General features: G+C 40.5%; 1 protein-coding gene across 13 annotated transcripts in view; it reads right to left on the reverse strand.

Annotated features, from left to right (window-relative positions):
- LOC141126887 (synaptotagmin-like protein 2) overlaps window positions 1–23,155 on the reverse strand; it is a 129,575-nt gene that overhangs the window by 67,805 nt on the left and 38,615 nt on the right. For 6 of the 13 annotated variants that reach the window (XM_073612936.1, XM_073612935.1, XM_073612928.1 and 3 more), the window contains 6 exons: window positions 22,453–22,607; window positions 19,064–19,220; window positions 17,164–17,239; window positions 13,298–13,412; window positions 7,136–7,345; window positions 5,345–5,410 (listed from right to left, as the gene is read on the reverse strand). In XM_073612936.1, coding sequence (XP_073469037.1) covers window positions 5,345–5,410; window positions 7,136–7,345; window positions 13,298–13,412; window positions 17,164–17,239; window positions 19,064–19,220; window positions 22,453–22,607 — 779 coding nt within the window. Of the gene's footprint in view, window positions 1–5,344; window positions 5,411–6,565; window positions 6,891–7,135; window positions 7,346–13,297; window positions 13,413–17,163; window positions 17,240–19,063; window positions 19,221–22,452; window positions 22,608–23,155 lie in introns of those variants that run through there. The other 7 variants (XM_073612938.1, XM_073612937.1, XM_073612932.1 and 4 more) reach the window with 4 other exon arrangements.

The following is a 23,155-nucleotide window of genomic DNA, read 5'->3' on the forward strand; positions in this document are numbered from 1 at the left end:
AGCAATTTCTTCTTTACAGGGCTAGATAGGTTAGTCTTAGATCATGGATGCTTGTAGATTTACAGATTTTAGTGTTATGGTAAACTTCTACTTTAAGCGATGTCTTTGATAGGGACCCCAACTGAAGGGTTTGGGGTAAAATATCCCCATTGGGGATACAGACAGCAATACAAACCCAACATGACTTCTAATCTTTTCACACTGCATTATAAAAAAAAAATAAATAAAAAATTTTTTAAAAAGTTGGATTAGGATACACTTTACCCTGAAGGGGAAGTTTTACTTTGCGTCACCCTCCCCTGCCGCCCCCCACCTCCTTTTCTCTTCATTTAGAACTTTTTTTGGGGGGTGGGGAGCGAGAACCTAGTTCTCTTAGGTACCTGCTCCCACTTTTGCTGTAATTGCCTAAGCAATTCCTCTAGAAGTCCTCCCCTGCAACCTTCTGGGACACATCACGGGTCCCAGGAGGCTACGGGACCATTCACACAGAGCTGGCTGTGACTCCCTGCGGCTTCAAAGCCAGCTTCCCACGCCAAACATGTTGGCATTGGGAACCGGAAGACCGGCGAAGAAACGGCTCGAGTGAGGACAGCCTTGGATCCCTTAACAGCTAAGTGTCCTTTAACCACTTCCTGCCTGGCCTATAGCAGATTGATGGTCAGGAAGTGGTTCTGTTATCCTGACTGGGCGTCATATGACGTCCAGCAGGATAACACGTCGGCGCTCTCCCGCAGGGAGACACATCGCATCTCTGATCGTGGTAAGAAGCCTCTGACAGAGGCTTCTTACCACGTAGTCAGCTGTGATCAATCAAAGCTGATCATCGTGTGAACCAGGAAGAGCCGGTAAACGGCATGCCTCGGTTTGTGCTGACAGGGAGAGCCGATCGGCAGCTCTCCCTGTCGGGGGGGGGGGGGTGTCTGTGCTGATTATCAGCACAGCCCCATCAGATGTGCCACCACAGCTGCCAAAAAGGTGCCCGTGCCGCCTGTCGGAGCCCATCAGTGAAGGCGAAAACAACATTTTATAACCAAGACAAAGAAAAACTTTTTTTTTCCCAAAAATGTGGGTCTTTTTTAGTTTGTTTAGCAAAAAATAAAAACCCCAGTGGTGATCAAATACCAGCAAAAGAAAGCTCTATTTGTGGGAAGAAAATTATAAAATTTTTGTTTGGGTACAGTGTAGCGTGACCACGCAATTGTCATTAAAAGTGCGACAGCACTAAAAGCTGAAAATTGTCCTGGGCAGGAAGGGGCTAAAGTGCCTGGTATTGAAGTGGTTAAATCGCTGCTGACTTTTTTTTTTAAACCTAACTGAAGAACAGCTTAAAAAAAAAAAAAAAAAGGGCGCCCAACTTTATTGAATCTTGAAGGAACTACCACTTAAGGACCGAGCCCCTTTCTGAGATTTGGTGTTTACAAGGTAAAAACTGTTTTTTTGCTAGAAAAATTACTTAGAAGATTCTCTAGGGTGTTAGAACCCACAAACATTTACATACTAAAAATGTATACTTGTATAATATAATATGTTTGGGGGTTCTAACACCCATTTTTTTCTTATATTGTGAAAGATAATGTTATACCGAGTAAATCAATAGCAAACATGTCACGCTTCAAAATTGTGCCCGCTCATGGAATGGCGACAAACTTTTACCCTTAAAAATCTCCATAGGCGACATTTAAAAAAATTCTACAGGTTGCACGTTTAGACTTACTTACATTATTTATTTTACCTTTTATTTATTTATTTTTTTTTTTTTTTACACGGTTCTTTAAAAAAATAAATATAAAACATCTGTCACTTATTCCTATTACATGGAATGTAAACATCCCTTGTAATATAAAAAAGGCATGACAGGACCTCTTACATATATGAGATCTGGGGTCAAAAAGACCTCATGTTTACACTAAAATGCAATAAAAAAAAAAATCCATTTAAGAGCTATGGGCGGAAGTGACGTTTTGACGTCGCTTCCGCCCTGCAGTGGTATGGAGATGGGTGGGGGCCATCCTCCCCTCACTCGTCTCCATGCCAAGCCAGGGACAGGACATGATCGCCTCTGCCGCCGGCTCCGGTAAGCGGCGGAGGCCACCGGAGAGCGACAGGGCCCTCTCCCGCCGCCGATAAAAGTGATCTTGCAGCGAATCCACCGAAGGGACCACTTTTATCTTGAAGCGGACCGCCCGCTGAAGAAGAGGATACCAGAGTTATGGCAGCTAGGTGCTGCCATAACAGTATTCCTCTTCAAAGTAGCGACGTAAAACGACGGTGGGCGGTCCGTAAGTGGTTAATGGTTTTGGGTAAAATAGACCCCCAACTTTCTTGAATCTTAAATGGAAAAAAAAAAAAAAACTTTGGTTTTGGGTGAGTTTTATTTAAATGTAAAGTTTGACTTTTTATTTTATTTTTTTATCGCATACCAAAACATTTATTTTGTCAAACATTTAATATAGGGTGCATCCATTACATAGCATTTACAGAACAGAAGTTTTCTAAAGAGCACAACAGCAGATGTTTGCCTTTAGACTCTTATTAAAATGCCCCTATGAACAGTGAAGGTGGAAGGAGTTGTAATTTTGTAAATTTAAGCTTGAGCTATGTAAACAAGCTTTTCTTTACCAAAGCAGATATGAACATACAAGTAAATGTGTGGAAATGAGCCTGCAGCTCAACTGCTATATGATAAATTTATATGCTACAATGTATTTTTCATTTTTTCATTTTCAACACAATTTTTTTTTAGTTCGGAGTTAAAGAAAAAAAAATATATGCAACACTAAATAAATTCTCAAAAATAAATTGCTCAAGTTTCACAAATAAAAGCGGATTTAGGAGAAAATCTTATCTACCCAATCCAAGCAAGGGTTTTTAGCCAGAGGTCTTCTAAATTTTAATATAGAAAAAATTATATAGTTTGAGGTGAAATGAAACTACAGTTTATAACCATTATATAGAGGTCTCTTTCAAGCAAGGACTTGGTAGCCTCCCATGTTAAACAGTACACTCACTTTATTACATTGTAATAGGTTAAAAGGCTGTCAAGTCACTGCTGGGAAACAGAATAGGGTGAGATAATGTTACTAGAATCCAACAACTAAACCAGAGGGTCTTCATTAAAAAAAAAAAAAAAAAAAAAAAAGTGTGACAATAAATTGCTCTGCGGTGCCCAACGCACAGGTCAGTCAGGGCTGGTTTTAAGATGTAAATATTTGAATATTTGAATGTCCATAGGCTGGCCGCAGACTTCACATGAAACTGAAATTGTGGCCTGGCTATGCATACTAAAAAGTAATACATATGCTGAGTAAGCAGTAGAAGCACTTTAACCAGGAAGATTTGGCTGCTCAATGACCAGGCCATTTTTTGCGATATAGCACCACGTCGCTTTAACTGACACTTGAGCAGTCGTGCGACCTGGTACCCAAACAAAATGAAGGTCCTTCCCCCCCCCCCCCCCCTTTCTTTTGGTGGTATTTGATTATCTCTGTGGTTTTTATTTTTTGCGCTATAAACAAAAGAGCGACAATTTTGAAAAAACACAATATCTTACTTTTTGCTATAATATCCCAAAATTTAAAAAATAAAACAGAAAAAAAAAAAAACCCACAAATTTTTTCCTCAGTTTAGGCCGATATGTATGCTACATTTTTTTTTTTTTTAAAATAAGGAATTAAGCGTATATTGATTGGTTTGCGCAAAAGTTATAGCGTCTACAATATAGGGGATAGATTTATGGCATGTTGATTTTTTTGTTTTTCTAGTAATGGCGGCGATCAGCAATTTTTACCGGGACTGCGATATTGTGGCAGACAAAGCGGACACTTGACAAATTTTTGGGACCAGTGCGATAAAAATGCACCGATTACTGTATAAATGTCACTGGCAGGGAAGGGGTTAACGGTGTTCCCTAGGTGTGTTCTAACTGTAGGGGGGATGGGACTGACACGAGAGAGAGACGGATGACACACGATCTGTCTCTTCTCCCTTAAGAGAACCGGGATTTGAGCATTTACACACACACCCCCATTCTTGTTCTGTAAGGAGCAATCGCGGGTGCCCGCCGGGCACTCGCACCGGGGACACGCGTCAGGGGCGAGCGCGCACCGCTGGAGGAGTCTCACGCAGGGGAGCCAACCTGCCGCAGTATAACTGCGGCGGCTGCTCCTAAAAACAGTTAAAACAAGCCCTCACTCACCCCTATAGCTATAGGCATTGTGTAAAAATTAATGGTCAGAGGCACAAATCTTAGTTCTTGTTCTATAGATTTTCTATTGCAACAGAATCTTGGCAGCCTGCCAGCCATACGATGTGAACACACATCATCTGGTGTTTCTAAGGAGGGGGTCTGTGCCTCCTCGTCAGCACCGCTCCGTCAGTGAAGGAGATAAGTTACCTTTTTACAAAATTTTATACAACAAACAACTTTCTCAAAATTTCCAGGTTTTTTTTTTTTTTTTGTTTAGCAAAAAAAAAAAACCTAAAAACAAACAAACAAACAAACAAACAAAAACACAACAACAACAACAACAACAACAACAACAACAACAACAACAACAACAACAACACAGTGGTGATTAAATACCACCAAAAGAAAGCTTTATCGCTCTCAAAAAAAAAAAAAAAAAAAAAAAAAAAATTTATAAAAATTGTTTGGGTACAGCAATGCATTACCGCTCAATTGTCATTCAAAGTGCGACAGTGCTGAAAGCTGAAAAATTGGCCTGGGCAGGAAGGGGTTAAAGTACTGCATGCACAACATTTGGTGCTGCACAGTGCGATTCAGCCCGTTCAAAATAAAACCAGCTCAAATCGCACTGCACAGGGCCTGAACCAGCCCTAAAAAAAAAAAAAAAAAATTATGACGTTAGAGTCAGTGTTGCGGTCATTAAAAACAAATTACTTCATAGTACAAGTCAAGGAATGGCTTTATTTAATTTTTATTTCTAGTTGAGAATGTGTAAATTGAAGGTTCATAGTCTGGGCATACGTGCACTTTAAAGTCACACCATCTAAAGATCATTCTGCCTCCCAAAAAGGCTATTCAGAGCATTTTGGACTCACAAATTAAACACAGCAACTTATTTCTGCTCTATTAAGAACAAGGGGGACCTGTCTGAAAGTTTGAAGGCTAGCCAGGTAAAAATTTGGCAATATCTTTAGTCTTTTTACACTCTCCACCGTCTTATGAAGGCATCAACATCATTTGGATTGTCAATTTGCATGCATAATTTAAGCAATTTCTAACTCATCACATGATTCAGTATTTTGTTAAATTATATCCATTCACGCATGCCAAATTAGTGGTACCCTACGTCCACAAATAGACTTAAAGACAACACCTTACCTTGTGCTTGACTTGGAGAGGCGGCTGCTGAAGGCTTATTCACAACTGCATAGAGAGGCTCCTTGCCTACAAAATAAAACAAAATAATTATTTACTAGCCAGTTTAGGGAGAGGGAACAAATGCTGGATTTTTTTTAATACCATTTAAAATGTTACGTTCACAAAAAAAAAAAAAAAAAAAAAAAAGAAAAAAGGAGGATTTACCAGTTTTGTGAGGACTTGATCAAGGACTGACTTGGTATAACTTTTTTGGTTTCTGGTGGTAATTCTCCTCTCTACATAGCATACCAAATCTAGTTCACAGAGCTGCATAAGTAGCCATAACCAGCCTGTACCATATTCTATGTCTAGGATTCGGGAAGATGCCGGTAATAGATTGGTTTGGCATAGATCTTTGCGGAAAAGGGGCTTGTTGGACTTCTCCTTTGGGTACTGAGAAGTTGAACAATGTGACTGGGCCTGCCAGAGTCCACTCAAAACTGATAACTTATTCTGGGAGGATTTATTTCTTAGGTCAAAATTGTCAAATGAAATAAATCATTTGATAAACTTGAAACTCATACAAGTATAGAGACACACACACACACACACACACACACACACACACACACGTCACATTGGATTTGGAGGAGAAAAAACAAACAAAAAAACATTAAAAGTATTGATTATGATGAATCACAAGTGATAATATAAATTACTACATTTTTCATCAGAAAACAGATTAACCGGTACTTCCTGCTTGATTATAAACAGAATTATACCAACGTTAATTTACACAGGACTTAAGTTCATGATTGAGAGGTGGATGGATATTTTTTTTTTTTTAATTTTTGTAGGGCTATGTTACATGGCGTGAAAATGTCGTGCGAGCAGAAGTCGAGGTAAAACTAAAAACCAAAACCCTTTTTGAAAATAATTTTTCTAAACAAAAACGCGACGGGGGGATAAAAAAAAAAAAAAAAAAAAAAAAAAATTAAAAAACCCACACATGTAGCATAGCTTTCTACAATATAAAAATTACATTTTCTGTTTTGTAAACAAGAAATTAATTCAAAGATACTTGGTGATGTCAATTATTTACCAACAGCTGCATGTATGCGGGTTTGATTTATTGAGTTTAGATGTACCATTGATGGGCCATCTCTAAAATGACTCTGGAGAATGTATGCACGCCCAAGGATCGAATGGTCTGTGATGCAAAACATTCTCTGAATCCCTTACCAGAAAAATTATTTGATGGGGGATCTATGCTTATGTCAGTACTGGCTTCAAGCCTTAACGTATCATTTTTACTCAAGTCTTCCTTTGGTGCCACCTGATTCCTTTCATTCTCCAAAGAAGGTGGTTGCTCGATAGCGGAAGCTTGGTTTTCTAGCATAGCATTTTGCTCAAGAATCTTAATTAACATTTCAGTAGCAGAAGAATCTCGGTCTAGTGTGGAGTCTTCCGAATCACTGTGGTCCTCGAGTCCATTATCTAAACCATTGACTGATAAACCTGGATCCAAAATTCCATATTCACCGACTTCTCTGAGACTGTATGGTTCTGGGATTGGAGAAGGTGGCCTCTGCTGAATTTTTTCAGAGAATCTTACTTGTTTGAGTCTGTCTGGAGTGTTATCAGAGGTTGCGTCTTCTTCATCAAAGAAGTTATTCTGCCCAGCTTCAAGTATGGGGGAACCGGGCAAAACTATTTTGTTGGGCTCAACGCTCTGAGCTATCCTTATACTTTCAGAATCTGTAGAGCTTGAACTTGACCTGCGTTTTAAAATTCCTCGAGGTTTGCCCGTACCATTTAAAGAGTCATCCCGCTTAAGCGTTGAGTTCGAGCGATCCTGCGGCTGACCATTCACTTTGAAAGTTCTTGGCTTCGGCACTGGAATTGGCATGTCTTCCTTTTGTGAATTATTGCCATCCTGAGCCTTTGGTGTGTTCAGCCTGCTTTTGGATAGCTCTGGGTAAGGTAATTTCACACCGTATTTAGCTAACGATGACATGATGTCTGAAAAAGACATGCAAATAAGGGCAAGAATGAAAAAAGGCAGCATGCATAACTAAACAGCAATGCATTAATAAAAAAAAAAAAAAAAAAGGAAAGAAAAAAAAAAAAAAAAAAAAAGGAAAGTCTAATTATAAAATAATCAAAGACAGACTGATGTTTGCAATTTGCTTTTATTTTTGTATTTTGTTTTTTTAGGATTATACAATAATGATCACAAGTCGAAAAAAAAGAAAAAAAGAAATGCTGACAGATGGATGCACAAAGCACATATAACAGATATACCAAGACATTAGAGCATAGAGCACAGCTGTTCATGCCAACTACTGGTTACATTACATGGATTCCATACATTATCTGCGTGAACAGTTCAGGCCACTTAGAATGGGCGTGAAGCAAAGACCACAAGCTATAATGTAATGCACATTGCCACCTGCCAGTGTAAGTTTTCTACTGCTGTTCAGAAAATAAAATGTTAAAAAACAAAAAAAAATAAAAAAATAAAACTTTAAGCTGATCTCCGGGCAGATAAAAAACAAAAAACAAAACACAACATTAAATTAATGCATCTCTGTAAGCATTAACATGTTTAAAGTTTTTTTTATTTTATTTTTTGTTCTTTTACTGCTGTAAACCATGTTTGCACTCAAATTTGAATGAACTTGGTACCAACCTTTTGCAGTCCATGTACAGCAGATCACAGAGACATGAAGAAGCAGCACAGAGAGCCAATCAGTTGTGCCAATAGGAGCAGGGAGCAGAGTGATAATCTCACCATTCTGCTGCTACTCCTTTCACAACCCAGTCACAGGCTGGGGGAGGGACAAGACCTATAAGCGTTGGAGCTCACGGTGACCTGTGTTTTTCTGCAATGGATTGGCACTAAAGGCACGCAGAATACAATTGTTCTGGTTTTTACACTGAAATGCAGATAGGAGATACAGTGCAGTAACCGTAAAATGCAGATAGGCATCATTTTAATGGCAGAAAAATGAAAAAGCATGACATTGTAGTGCACAATACTGCTGTGCAGGCACATGAATGTTGTGTCTCGTCAAATAAAGTAAAAAAAAAAAAATAAATAAAAGTAAAAAACAGTGTGATAAAATGAAATGCGAATCACGCGTCAACGCACTGCATGCAAAATACTGCCAACCATAAACTAAAATGGAGCATTTAGCTAGCTGCCAACAAGATCTTACTGAGCTGCAGCATAGAAAATCAGGTCTTCCCTGCCAGACAGGACTGTGCTATAGGGCACTTCTGTAAATGTCAAGACTGGTCAGACAGAAATACAAATACTTTGGTAGGTAAACCTTCTATCCTTTTTTTTGCATTTCGTTTGCAGTTGACTGGAGTTCAGCATTAAAAATATATTTTAAAAAATAGATAATAAATATTGCAGATTGCTAGCTACTTCTGCTGTAAAGATACAGAGAATACGACTCCCAAAGACAGAGTAAGGGGAAATCTTCCCGTTCTCACAGTTGGAACGGCTATTCCCACAATCCTAATCTATTCCTGGCAAATGTATAGTCACCACATTTTCCATAGAAGAATGAAGATTTGGCTATGCTAGAAGGGAGATTTTCCAATAGGTCAAGAGTTCTCCTCACGCAATGTGCTCTTCCGACGGCCAGAGACCTTCGATATTGTCCTTTAGCACATCAAAACAGTCCCATGGCTGAAGTCATAAGCAGGACTTCCCTTTGATTGGCAGTATAAAGACGACGTATTGGCAGAATTTTTAAACTTCTGTTGAATTTTCCGGGGATGGATGGGGGAGGGAAAACTGACGGCGCATTCCACAGCATTTGGTATCGTTAATGTGTGCAGTGGTTTTTATTAAAATTTTTATTTTTATTTCCGTCAACGTTGGTTATAGCTCCATCCCATGCTGAAGCCCAATTTATGACCGTTCCTATAGGTGAATTACAGCCAGTAGCTCCATCCCATGCTGAAGCCCAATTTATGACTGTTCCTATAGGTGAATTACAGCCAGCACTGAAGCCATCCCTCTTCATTCTGAAGCGCTGTCATCTAACTGAAGCCCTGTGCCTCCCCTGCAATTATCACAAAAACGCAAGTGACTGAAGCACAGACCCTTCCACCTGCCTGTTATTTAGGATTGGAGAAGAAAGTACAGTTGTAATTGTTGCCTTGTGGGGTGAATGGTCATGCTGGAAAGCATCACTGTCACTGACAAAAAACACAAGCCCACAACATCATGGCAGCTACAACACTATACTTTGTGACTGACAGCTGACAGTTACAACTGTATTCTCTCTCCCCCCTGATTCAAAAAAGCCAACTAGGATTGACTTTGTTCCTATTCATTCCCAGTCTTGTGTGTCCATGAAACGGACAAGACTGGGCCTCTCCAGTCTGCCAACACTGGAGAAGGCAAGCCGCTTAGCAGCACTCCAACGTGGCACCCTTTTCTAAATACAGCAGTGCCCACATATCTCTACCTACCCCACAGCATGGGGGTTGCATTCACTATAGGTTACAGCTTAAAAAAAAAATAAAAATAAAGGTTCTGCATGGATTTGGAAAAATGGCCTCCACTGCACCCTTTGTGAAGACATTGTGCAACATCTCTTACAAGGCTAAAGCCAAGCGGAGAGAAATATTTTTTCATGAGATTAGCTTCCTCTCTTTACCATTAAAAAATGTTTGGGGTACTGCTACACCCCTTCAAGCAGAAAAATAAATAAATAAAATAAATGCACAGAAATCCCATGCAGTGTTTAACCACTTAAAGAGCGCCCCATTGTAGATATACTTCTACTGGGTGGCCCTCCTGTGCAGAATTGCGTATATACAGGGGGCACGCGTGCTGTGGGGGCCTGCTTTTGCCAACCTGCGGGTGCCAGGCATATGTATATATTTTTTCATTTTTTATGCACATTTTTACTTACCTGCAAAAATGTGCATTTGTTTTCTAAAAAGTGAAAAAAAAAAAAAAAAATTTCCCTTTCCCATTTTCCCAGTATGTATGCTTGTCTAAAAACGGTGTCTAAAATTACAACAGTTTATAAAATTCTATTTCACAATGCAATTTCCCCCCAAAAAACTTTTCGGCACACCACATGTATTTATAAAAACAGAGAAATGCATTAACAGATCTAAATATAGGCTTCGATCAGAAACTCTCACTTTATATACGGACACCATCATCACACAACATTTTTACAACAATTTGCATCAGCTTGTGTTCATTACAGAGCACAAGATGCACAGCAACACAGTGAGTTAGAACATCCATCAGCTGCAAATTGCTGATCAGTAGACCGTGCAGCCCAATGAAGTTCTCCATATAGAAATCACAGATGACATGCTCACCTCATTACGAGGACAATCATGTTCTAAACATCAGGTATTACAATATTTACAGCAGGAATACACCTACACTTTCTTCTCTAGGTCTGGAAGGAGGTTAATAAAAAAGAAAGGAGAGATTGTTACTTTTACCGCCTTGCTTTTCAGCTAGGGGGCAGTAGAGCTCAATATGATTGAACACTCCCATTAAGCAGCGGTAGGGGTCCCATTTACCAAAAAGTGCCTGAAAAGAACTTTCTCTATGGTCACTCAGCATACAACTACATCTGTAAGATGTATAACCAACTGTTATGGGGTTCTGCAATATTGCCAAGATGTGGAATATTTCCATGCAGTAATTGAAAAAAACAAAATCTGGGGGAAATTTGTATTTATTTATTTTTTAATGTACAATTATACCATAAGCACCAGGATTTGGTCTGTGAGTAGGTTTTAACCAGAAAAAAAGCTCACCCCTTTGATGGTGGAGGTGAAAATTAACAGCTGGAGTGTCTTAGCAGCATCCTATCAACAAGACAGGATGAGGGACACAATCTTCTGCAGTATTTCAAACTGGCTTAAGGTGGTATGTAAATGGTCTACAGCTATAGCAAGAGTATTATTCAACTTTGTATTGTGCAAAGTTCATGCTACACTTTACCCAAACTAAGTTTTTAGTTACACAAATAGAGCGTTCTTTTGGTGGTATTTAATCACCACTGGGTTTATTTTTTGCTAAACTTATGAAAAAAAAAAAAAAAAAAAGTTTTAATTTTGGTTTGAAAACATTGTAAATAATCAAGTTTTCTCCTTCACTGATGGGCACCGATCCGTAGCCTTTAATTGGTACTAGTAGTAAGAAGAGCCGGCAAAACTCTAATCCTTGAAGTGTCGTTTATTGGTACATCAGAGTGAAAATATAACAAAGCTGACGCGTTTCAGCAATAGCCTTGGTTGTAGCTAGTTTAAAACAGACATGGCAAAAAATATAAATCTATACACTCACATACACATATGCAAACTCCATCTCTACAAAAATTGGCCTATCAGGCTAGTGTCACAGAAAATTAACATATTTAATTGATACCACCAATTATTCAAGTGGTTAGTGACTACACCTGTTTTTAGCCAGCATGAGAAGAGGGAGAGGAAAAAAAAAAAGGCAATATAAAAAGTTATTTTGTTGAGCCAAAAAGTAGTGTGTAGAAAAAAATGCTACATGAGATATTAGGACCTTATTACTCCAATGGAGAAATGTATTCCTTAGAAGGAGAAAATGCAGACTCATGTTCAAGTAACATACTTTGTTGTAGCAACACAATGTAAAGTCAAGATAAATGGCAGGATCAAAAAAAAAAAAAAAAAAAAAAAAGAAAAGAAGAGGGGGGATGGATTCAATTCATGGCAGGATTTAAAAAAAAAGGGGGATTTATGGCAGGATCAAAAGGGGAGGGATTAAATTAATGGGAGGGTCAAAAAAGGAGGGATGCAATTAATGGCAGGATCAAATGAAAAAGGGGGATGCAATTTAAGAGAGGATCAAAAAAAAAAAAAAAGGAGGGATTTTGCCATATCTGTTTCAAACTAGCTACGACTAAGGCTATTGCCGAAATGCGTCAGCTTTGTTTTATTGTCACTCTGATGTACCAATAAAAGGACACTTCAAGGATTACAGTTTTGCCGGCTCTTCTTACTACTGTTGCATTGGAGTGTGTTGGGACACATCGAACCTCGGCACCTGTGAGTGGACCTGGTGTATGGATTGAGTTGTCCCTGCAGAGAGCACTGTTACCTTTCTTCTTTTCCATGCTTTATCAGCACTGACTGGCATCACTTGTGGGCAACACTGATGGGGCTGCACTGTTAATCACTGCACTGATTATCAGTGCAGATCCCCCCTGTCAGGAGAGGCGCTTATCGGCTCTCCTATAACTCATGCGCCATCAGTGCGAATAGAGGAATGCCGATAACTGGCACTTTCTAGTTACACTTTGATCAGCTGCGATTGGACACAGCTTATCACATGGTAAAGAGTCTACACCATAGGCTCTTTACCATGATCGGAGATGCACCATGTCCGAGCGACACACCGCACCACCGGTTTCCCCAGGGTGCGCATGAGCGGCCTGTTCTGAAGAACATCGTATGACTTCCAGTCAGAACGGGAAAGCCACAGCCTGGCCATCATTTTGCTATTGGCCGGGCGAGATGTGGTTAAACCTTTGTAGGCCTCATTACGTTGTGTGGCACCAAGCACCCATGTGAAGGAGGTCTTAAGGTTACAAGTATGCTTTAAAATGTAGCATTCAAGTCACCAAAAGTTTGGTCATTCAGTGTTTGGCACCTAGATTCAATATTTCATCTTGTTGCCATCTCACAAATCATAATTATCAGATTGGTGGCTATGGTAAATGGGCACACTTTTCATTTTAGACAGAATAAAGTAGCAACAAAAAGTGTACTGAAGTCAAAAAGCCAAGATTTTATGCCTCTAGCTAGACTAATACCTGACCAGCCAACTATTTTGTAATCAATCGACATTTAAGGGCTGTGAAAAAAAATATATATTCCAAGTGACAAACTAAGCAATGACTGTGGAAGAAATTTAGTTTAAGCTGAAAAGAGATTTCCTACCAGATTTAGGCTTTTCAGTCCCGTTCATTTGAACATTTTCAGGATTCAGGCTTGGAGCTTCATTTTTGTAGTCTGTCTCATCTAAGCCTTCAGAATTGAATGGATTTTGTCTTGCCTAAAAAGAAAAAAAGGATACATTTAGCACTTGACAAACCCTCTCTCTAAACATACCTTTAAAAAGTTATGTATAGGCATGTGTTTTTAAGTTTTGGAAAAAAAAGAGAAGGGTTAAAGCACATACATTTTATGCATTTTTTTTTTGCCAAGTGTGTCCAGTTGGGGGAAATTTCACTTGAACTTCCTGCCCCAAAGGAGGAACAGGAGGGGAAAAGAAATCTCTATAAAGTGAAAGCAATTTCCTTCAGAGAGTTCAGGGGAAATCATCCACTGGGGGAACCTTTTCCGGTAACAAAAGTTGTCTAGAAGGGAAATTCCCCTCACTTTGTAAAGACTTAATTTCACTTATTAAATCACAGGGAGAAAAAGTGAAGTGAAAGCTCCCCCAAACAGGGAAGAGACAATATAATAGTCTGGCAGGGGTTTTAACAGTTCAAAACTATTAAAAACTGAAGAAAAAAAAAAAAAAAAAAAAAAAGGGTCTTTACATACTCTAACCCCTTCAGCACCTGACTCCAAACAACCCCTAAATTTTATCTGTAACCTTTAGGAAAACCTTAACTGTATCCCCATACTTGGTATGTCCAAAGCCAGAACTATTCACATTTTGTATAAAGTAGGAAATGGTTTATATTCCTTAAGGTTTTTTGTTTTTTTTCGTTTTTTGTTATCTCCATTCAAAAAATTACCCCTCGCTTCCTGTCCAGTAAGCAGACTATTAATGGTTAGAAAAAATGGTTAATTTTAGGACCCAAAATTAAAACCTGACCCTTATGCTAACCTAAAATCCAACACTGTTAAACCCTGCTAAACCATACCTTGAATAAAATGAAAATGCCTGGTCTTTGCACAAAAATAGGGACTTGATTTTGATCTTGAATTATGTATGTATGCCTGATACTTTTGTCTTTGATACAATTTAACTGCACCTCTTTAATCCAATGAAGCTTGATGTACAATTTTACCTGATGCTTCAGGAATTCATAAAAAACGATATACATGCACGCATACACTATATTACCAAAAGCATTGGGACGCCAGCCTTTTATCGCACATGAACTTTAATGGCATCCCAGTCTTAGTCCATAGGGTTCAATATTGAGTTGGCCCACCCTTTGCAGCTATAACAGCTTCAACTCTTCTGGGAAGGCTGTCCACAAGGTTTAGGAGTGTGTCTATGGGAATGTTTGACCATTCTTCCAGAAGACCATTGGTGAGGTCAGGCTCCACTCTAATTCATTCCAAAGGTGTTCTATCGGGTTGAGGTCAGGACAGTCAAGTTCCTCCACCCCAAACTGTCTTTAAGGCCCTTGCTTTGTGCACTGGTCCAAATCATTTGGTGAAGGGGGATTTGGATTAGGGTGTGGGATTGTTTTTTTCCAGCGGTGGGCTTGGCCCCTTAGTTCCAGTGAAGGGAACTCTTAAGGCTTCAGCATAGCAAGACATTTTGGACAAAATCTCATGCTCCCAACTTTGTGGGAACAAGAGGATGGCCCCCTTCCTGTTCCAACATGACTGCGCACCAGTGCACAAAGCAAGGTCCATAAAGACATGAGCGTTTGGGGTTGAGGACTGGCCTGCACAGAGTCCTGACCTCAACCCCATAGAACACCTTTGGAATGAATTAGAGTGGAAACTGCATCCAACATCAGTGCCTGACCACACAAATGCTCTTCTGGAAGAATGGTCAAACATTCCCATAGACACACTGCTAAACCTTGTGTACAGCCTTCCCAGAAGAGTTGAAGCTGTTATAGCTGTAAAGGGCAGGCCAACGCAATATTAAATCCTACGGACTAAGACAGGGATGCCATTAATGTTCATGCGTGTAAAGGCAGGCGTCCCAATACTTTTGGTAATATAGTGTACATACACATTGCATAATAGGAATTTGTTGATGGGTAAAGAGAAAAAAAATAAAAAAATCCCACTGGGTAGTTAGGGAGTTGTGATCCTTTTTGAGTTTGCTTCTGATCATATCTTGTTCTGTTTTTAATTGTAATATATCCGAGACACATTCTTGTCCTTGTCCTGCAATTCTCCTTTCATGGCCATCATAAAGTTCAATCACATTTTTGCCAAGATAAAAAACTGGTGAATACCTATTCAGGTTACATAACTTTTGTATGCATGTCTTCAGTTCATGTTATATCAGTTTGCATATGCATCGTCAGTTCACATCAGTTTAGATCAAAAAAAAAAAAAAAAGAAGGAGGAGGACAGACCTGTACAAATTTTTTCCTGCGGACATAAACTGGACTTTTTTTTTCCATGTATATTCAATAATATCAAAAACATTTTTTCCCCATTCTAGATAGATTAGGGAGTAGGTAACACACCCTCTGGAGTTTTTTTTTTGCTATACGTGCCCCATTTAAGACATCCTCCTTCACTAGATTCCTAACAAAGTAAGCGGAAACCTCAAAAGTAAGGGAAATCCTTTAGACGTAAGGGAAATCGCAAGGGAAATCCTTTAGACGTAAGGGAAATCGCAAGGGTAATCCTTTAGACGTAAGGGAAATCGCAAGGGAAATCCTTTAGACGTAAGGGAAATCGCAAGGGAAATCCTTTAGACGTAAGGGAAATCGCAAGGGAAATCCTTTAGACGTAAGGGAAATCGCAAGGGAAATCCTTTAGACGTAAGGGAAATCGCAAGGGAAATCCTTTAGACGTAAGGGAAATCGCAAGGGAAATCCTTTAGACGTAAGGGAAATCGCAAGGGAAATCCTTTAGACGTAAGGGAAATCGCAAGGGAAATCCTTTAGACGTAAGGGAAATCGCAAGGGAAATCCTTTAGACGTAAGGGAAATCGCAAGGGAAATCGCAAGGGAAATCGCAAGGGAAATCGCAAGGGAAATCGCAAGGGAAATCGCAAGGGAAATCGCAAGGGAAATCCTTTAGACGCAAGGGAAATCCTTTAGACGCAAGGGAAATCTTTTAGACGCAAGGGAAATCCTTTAGACGCAAGGGAAATCCTTTAGACGCAAGGGAAATCCTTTAGCCGCTCCGGTCTCTTCTTCAAAGGCTTTCACACTGGAGCAGTGCCCTGGCAGGACGCGAAAAAAAAAAAAAGTCCTGCTAGCAGCATCTTTGGAGCGGTGAAGGAGCGGTGTATACACCCCTCCTGCCCATTGAAATCAATGGGCAGCATGGCTATACCGCCGGCAAAGTGCAGCTGCAGCAGCACTTAGCGGGTGGTTTTAACCCTTTCTCGGCTGCTAGCGAGGGGGAAAAAGCGCCCCGCTAGCGGTCAAATACCGCCATGAAATTGATGGTAAAGCGCTGCTAAAAATATTGGCGCTTTACCGCCGACGCACCCACCGCCCCAGTGTGAAAGGGGCCTTAAAGTTGTCACCAGAAGCATGGGAAGATTCTCTCTCCATTTCTTTTCTGGTGAGTAATCCAAAATGTTTTATTTTTTCCCCTAGGCCCCAGTCATTATGGTGACCAGAACGAGGAGAGCAGTCTCAGCAATAAACACACTAGAGAAGAAGGTGGTTACACACAACATCAACAAAAACCAAACTCAAACTTCAGATTAATTGTAATAAATGAGGTGTAGGAGAGGGGATCCCTCCAGGTTTCTTCTTTTTGAAACAAAACCCTATAGACGTGGTTCTAATGTTCCACAGAGACTTGAAATCCCAATGAAACCATATCCTAGGTGTTCTTCCCCAACCTCCGAATCACAAACGGAAATGAACACCAAGAAATGCCTGCTTCAAACCTGTTTAATTTTGTGTTCTCACCTTTGGAGGGGAAAAAGTTCCATTCCTCAAGTTATCTTTTTCTTTTTCTGCGGATGTGAAGCCAACTTTTTTGGAACTAAAGAAAAATATAAAATGTCAGAATGTGTAAAAAAACAAAAACAAAAAAAAAAAAAAAAAAGTAAAATCAAAAAAAAGAAGGAGTTGTTACTTAAATATACATTAGGACATCATTGTGCACCGGAATATAGCTCTGCACATTTTGGATACCCAATGTCCACCAGAGTACGAACACAACTTGTTAAAAGTAGAACTAAACCCACCAATTTAAGTTTCCCAAAAGAAAACTCTAAATTAAAAAATGGTCAATATACTTAAAGTGGAGTTCCACCCACTTTTACAACTCTTCAGCATGCCTCACTAAACTGTGCACTGTAAACGAATTGGATATTTTTTTGTTTATTTTCTCTCAGCACCTACTGTATATCTGCTGTATTCATTTTTCACCTCCTCCTCCCTGGCCGTGGCCCATCGCATCATTTCCTGTTTGCAATGCCTTCTAGGAAGGGGCGGCAACTTCCTCTGACACTGTCGTTGCTATGGAAACCTGACCTGAAACCTATTACACTGGCTTCAGATGCCCACACTTAAGATGGCCACGGCCTGCTGTAAGTTTATAAAATAAACTACTGCTATAAACTAACAAAAAACAGATCTTAGTTTACAGACTAACTTTACTAGAATAAAAGCTTGTGTATTATAGGGGTATTTTTATTTAAAAAGTATGTCGGCCAGAACACCACTTTAAAATCAGTAAACGATCATGCCAACATTTCTTGCTGAAGTGTTTTTCTTTACATTCTACCTAGTAAAGTTTGTGCAGTGTATGTTACAGTCAAGGCATGCCACTGATGACTGTTGCCAGTGTGCTCATGCCTGCTCTTAACCAAACTTTCAAGTGGCCAATCACATGTGCAGCACAAAAGGTAACTGTAGAATCTGAATAGAAAGGTTAGTTCTGCTTAAAAAAAAAAAAAAAAAAAAAAAGAGGCTGTCTCCTGGTAAGCCAAAGCTAAAGTTCTTCAATCAGCATAAGCTTTTTAGAGTGGAAGAAAAGGCAAACTATAACCATTCTTAAAAATCCACTCCAGTCCGATTATGTGAGCTCCTGATCATCTGTGCCAGTGAGTGGCTGCTGCAGTGGAGAGGGGGGAACCCTGGCTGGGCCATGGGAGTCTATGGGTGACGTCACAGCTTCTGGAATTTACAGCCATTGTAGTGTGCAGGATCACATAACTGGACCAGAGCAGATTAAAAATAACTAGATTTATACAATACAGGTTATTCAGGAGCGGGGGGGGGGGTTGGAAAGAATAGTTCTAGTTAGGCATTTGTTCCACTTTAAAGTGGCTCTAAAAAGGCAGGTGTTTTTTTTTTTATTTTGATGCATTCTAAAAAAAAATCTTCTGTGTGCATCAGCTGCCCTCATACTTACCTGAGCCCCATCTCGATCCAGCTATGTTGCACAAGAGACTCGGCGGTCCGAGACTCTCCCTTTTGGCTGAGACACAGTAGTGGGCACCATTAGCTCCCTTTGCTTAGCCAATGAGGAGTGAGAAGGGGCAGGGCCTGAGCCACAGCTCCATGTCTGAATGGACACAGAGCAGCAGCTCTGCTGCCCCCATAGCAAGCTGCATGCTATGGGGGCACTTGGCAGGAGGGAGGGGCCAGGAGCGCCATCGAGTCACCCGAGAAGAAGGAGGATCTGGGCTGCTCTGTGCAAAACCACTACACAGTGCAGGCAAGTGTAACATGTTTGTGTAAAAAGACTTTAGTATCACTTTAAGTCTCATGTCTAAGCTAGGCAGTCATGGGAGATGACGCAGTCTAGTTTAAGAAACATTTGACAAACAACATTCCACGGAATTAAACAAAAGCTCACCTTTGATTCCCCTCCTGTTTTTTAACCATTATATCTTCCTCGGCTTCATCTGGTGCTTCCATGACCCCAAACAACTCTGGAGGAATAAAAAGGTCTTGGTTGACACTGTTTACCCAGCGTCTCTTTGAACTCTCCTTATTGAGCTCACTTTGCTCAGCTAAAACACAAAAAGTTACCGTTAACATTTTCCCCCAAGTAAAACATTGAAGGGGAGGGAGGACAAAAGGAAAAAAAAAAAAAAAAGGAATTCAATTACTGGCGGGGTTTCTCATGCCATGCACCAGCTTCAATACATGCCATGTATAGGGTTGAGGGTGGTGTTGATCAGGCTACTTGTGTGCAGAATTTGCCCTCTAGCGCCAAGCGTAAAGATTGAGCTTCCAAGACCTCCCCTTGTGATGTCCGTATTTCACTATACATACTGCTGTGTTACTGCTAGAGGAAGCTTAGAAGACCAGGGTTCATTGTCAGGTTTGGTAGGACTGTGTTGGACCACTATTCCACAGCAAGTCAAGGGAAAATGAGGTTGATTTACTAAACCTGGAGAGTGCAAAATCTGGTGCAGCTGTGCATAGAAGCCAATCAGCTTCAAACTCCAGCTTGCACAATTTGTCCAAAAAAAAGAAAAAACCCCAAAAAACTGGAAGCCGATTAGTTTCTATGCAGAGCTGATCAAGATCTTGCACTCTCCAGGTTTTAGTAAATCAACCCCACAGCATTTGGTCTCTTCTTGTTGTGGAATAGTTGCCCAACACAGTCCTACCATACCTTGTAATGAACCCTGGACTACGGGAAGCCAAGAAAATCCTACCTGGGCAGTTCGCACCACAACATCGTGGTGATGTGCGCTGAAAGAAAAGGCACTGCATGCGCTACTTTTTTTCCCAGCACAGCTGGACGCAGTACACCATAATGTCACTGTAAAATTTCAATAAAGTACCTTAAAAAAAAAAAAAAGGCACTGCTGTCATCAAAAACGCACACCACCAGCTGCAATTCATTCTGAATGAGCACCTTGTTTATGCAGCTTATTCAGGGGGGGGGGGGGTTTATAAAGTGTACCTAGTTTTAAGCGGTACCTGCTGCCACTTCTGCTCCAACCACCTAGGCGATTGGAGCAGAAGTTCGTACCCCCCATCCTCATAGCCTGCAGCCTTATTTGGACACATCACAGGTCCCAGAAGGCTGCGGGACCATTCACAAGGCACAGAGCGGCTTTAACATGCGCAATCACAGCCCACAGTTAACATGCCGGTGCCTCAAAGACTGGCGAAGAACCGGCCCGGGTAAGGGCAGCACTAGATCCTTGGTCAAGGAAGTGTACATTAGTAGGTGCTGACTTTTACCCTTTTGTTTCCAGGGTGAAGATCCCCTTGAGTTAGCCAATAAAATGCACATTTAAAAACTACAAATTTTCCGCATTTCAACTCATTTACTATGATGAATGCAAATTCACTTTGAAAATGAACAAACTACTAATTTCAGTAAATCAGGGTCAATCTGTATGGCTACAGACTGAGGCGGGTGGGTGTGCGTGCGTTTGGGCTGCGGGCACTGAATGCCATTCCAAACTGTAGTGCATGCGCACGTTCCATCCAATGCTAACAAAAGCGTAACGAATTTAGTTGAAATCAGTTTTAAATTCCATTTATACGTTTTCTAACGGTCTCCAAATCTTTAGACAGATTCTAATTTGAATCAGTCGAAAAATGATTGACAGATTCGAATTCTTTGTGAAAAATAGCTGGTTGTTAGGGAGCAGGCCAGGAAGCCCACCCATCAACATGGGGTCAAGGAGATTTGGGGTTGGGGGAGGCAGAGCTCCCCTGCCCCCAAAGCACCCCCCCCTATGCTGAGATAATGTGGCCTTGTATGGTTCAGCAGAAGGGGGGGGGGGGGTGACACTCTTGTTAACACCCCCCCCTTCCTAGCTTGCATGCTCCAATAAGGGTCTGGTAGGGACTCTATGCGAGTTTCTTTTTTTTGGCTTGAGTTTTCCCTAAAATCCATACCAGAACTGAAGGGCCTGGTGTGGATTGGGGAGGGGGCACGTGGTTTTCTGAAATTTTAAATTTTGTTTACATTTCAATTCTAAGTGGGGAACTCCGCTGACAGCCGAGTCATCGGTTGTTAAGGATTCCTCAGACGGCCCAAAGCTTTATTACATGGTCACACGGTACACATACGGCAACGTTTCAGAGCCACGCACGGCCCTTCATCAGGCAAGTGACGTACCCAATGAAGGGATCGCGCGTGACTCCGAAACGTTGCCGTATGTGTACCATGTGACCATGTAATAAAGCTTTGGACCCTTCTGAGGAATCCTTGGTGCGCTGACAACATTTTCCCATTCAGATTGTCAGAGGTTTTCCAGCCTGTTGTCATTACAGCCATTTCCATGAATGTGTGCGTAGGGAATACCGCGATCGATTGTTAAGGATGCGGCGACTGTCTTCCCTGCCCACTCCTTAACCAGCTATTCACACAGAATTTGAGTCGATCATTTTTTGACCAATTCAAATCATTCAGAAAATTTGGAATTTGTTAGAAAAATGAATAAAACGAAAATTAAAAAAGAAAAAACTAAAACAAAATTCCGAAATTAATCAATGAAACATTATCAGTAAGATAACGAATCTATCGGAAACTAAACTAAATTTTTCCGTTCTGCACATCTCTACAGAACTAGACATCAGTAAGGGAAATATAGGTGCAAGAGGCTGACAAAAGGGTGTTTCAATGAGAGGTAGTGAGCGGACATAGTGTGCTATGAAGAAGGGAGTGGATATATATTCTCTGGTGGTGATTTGTAACCAACATCCATGCACCAAACACCTGATGCAACTACGAAAGAGGCAGGTTTAGCAGCAATACCCAAGATTATAGCCATTCTCTACTCCAGGGTTTCTCAACCAGGGTTGCATGGAACCTTAGGGTTCCTCCAGAGGTTGCTGGGGGTTCCTTGAGAATTTGGAAATTTCCGCCTCTCAGATAGCTAAAAAGATCAATGGTGTCAGAGGGAACCTATCTATAAAAGGAGGAATTCTTCACAATGAACACAAGTTCATTGGGAACAACAAAGGTTCACAGGTGTAAATATTTCAAAAACTAGGTTTGCATTCAGCTTTAAATGACTGAATCTATCCAAAGGGTCAACAAAGGAACTCCACATCAAGCCTGTAAAGAGAGGAATCATTTTGTTTGCATGTGCTTTTATATTTTGTCCTTTTTGGTCAGGGCGGTCTAGGAGAAACGAGTAGAAGTATCATCTTGTGCACAAGCTTGCCCCATCACCTCTATGTGAAGCAAAAAAAAAATAATGAGGGAAGCCAATATTAAAAGCAAGCGTCAGAAAGCACACGTCAAATTCAAGACAAGGAGTTACGCACCTATTGTGGCTGGTTTTTTCCTTTTCCTAATTGATGCTCTGACCAGGTCGACACCATGAATTTTCTCTCTATGACGTTTTGATTTTGCGTCGTAAAACCATTGTCCACTTTTGTATTTAAACTCATTTTCATCGTGCACTACATCTTGCAGGTTCCTGTAAAGCGACAAATAACGTAAAGTACACATTTAGACCGTATAACAGTTACAGCTGTAGGTTAGCTTTTTAATGAACTACAACAGTGGTTCTGAACCCTTGTCCTCAAGTACAGGCCATGTTTGCAGGTTTCCCTTTATTTTGCACAGGTGCTTTAAATCAGAGTCAATGGCTTGGTGTTTTGGACAGTTATTTTATTCTAAGAGAAATTCCAAAAACATGGCCTGTTGGGGGTACTCGAGGACAGGGTGAAGATACCACAACTACAAGGTTGTCTGCCTGTACCACAAGGACTATGTCATCTCTTGTCAGACCTTATGCACAGGTGTTCCACCAATAGTTTCCATGCAATCTTTGTGATTTAGGAGCACTGATCCTTATGCGGATGCGTTTTGTTTTTTAAAAAAGGAACACACGGATAGTACAGATATCTCAAAAGAGATAGAACGACAATGGTATATGTACATTTAAAAGGTCAGCATAACAAAACAAACCAGTACATTTGGATCCAGATCAATGAGCGAGACACTATAGAGACCCAAAATCCC

This window comes from Aquarana catesbeiana, linkage group LG02, assembly GCF_042186555.1.
Source record: "Aquarana catesbeiana isolate 2022-GZ linkage group LG02, ASM4218655v1, whole genome shotgun sequence".
Lineage (NCBI taxonomy): Eukaryota > Metazoa > Chordata > Amphibia > Anura > Ranidae > Aquarana > Aquarana catesbeiana.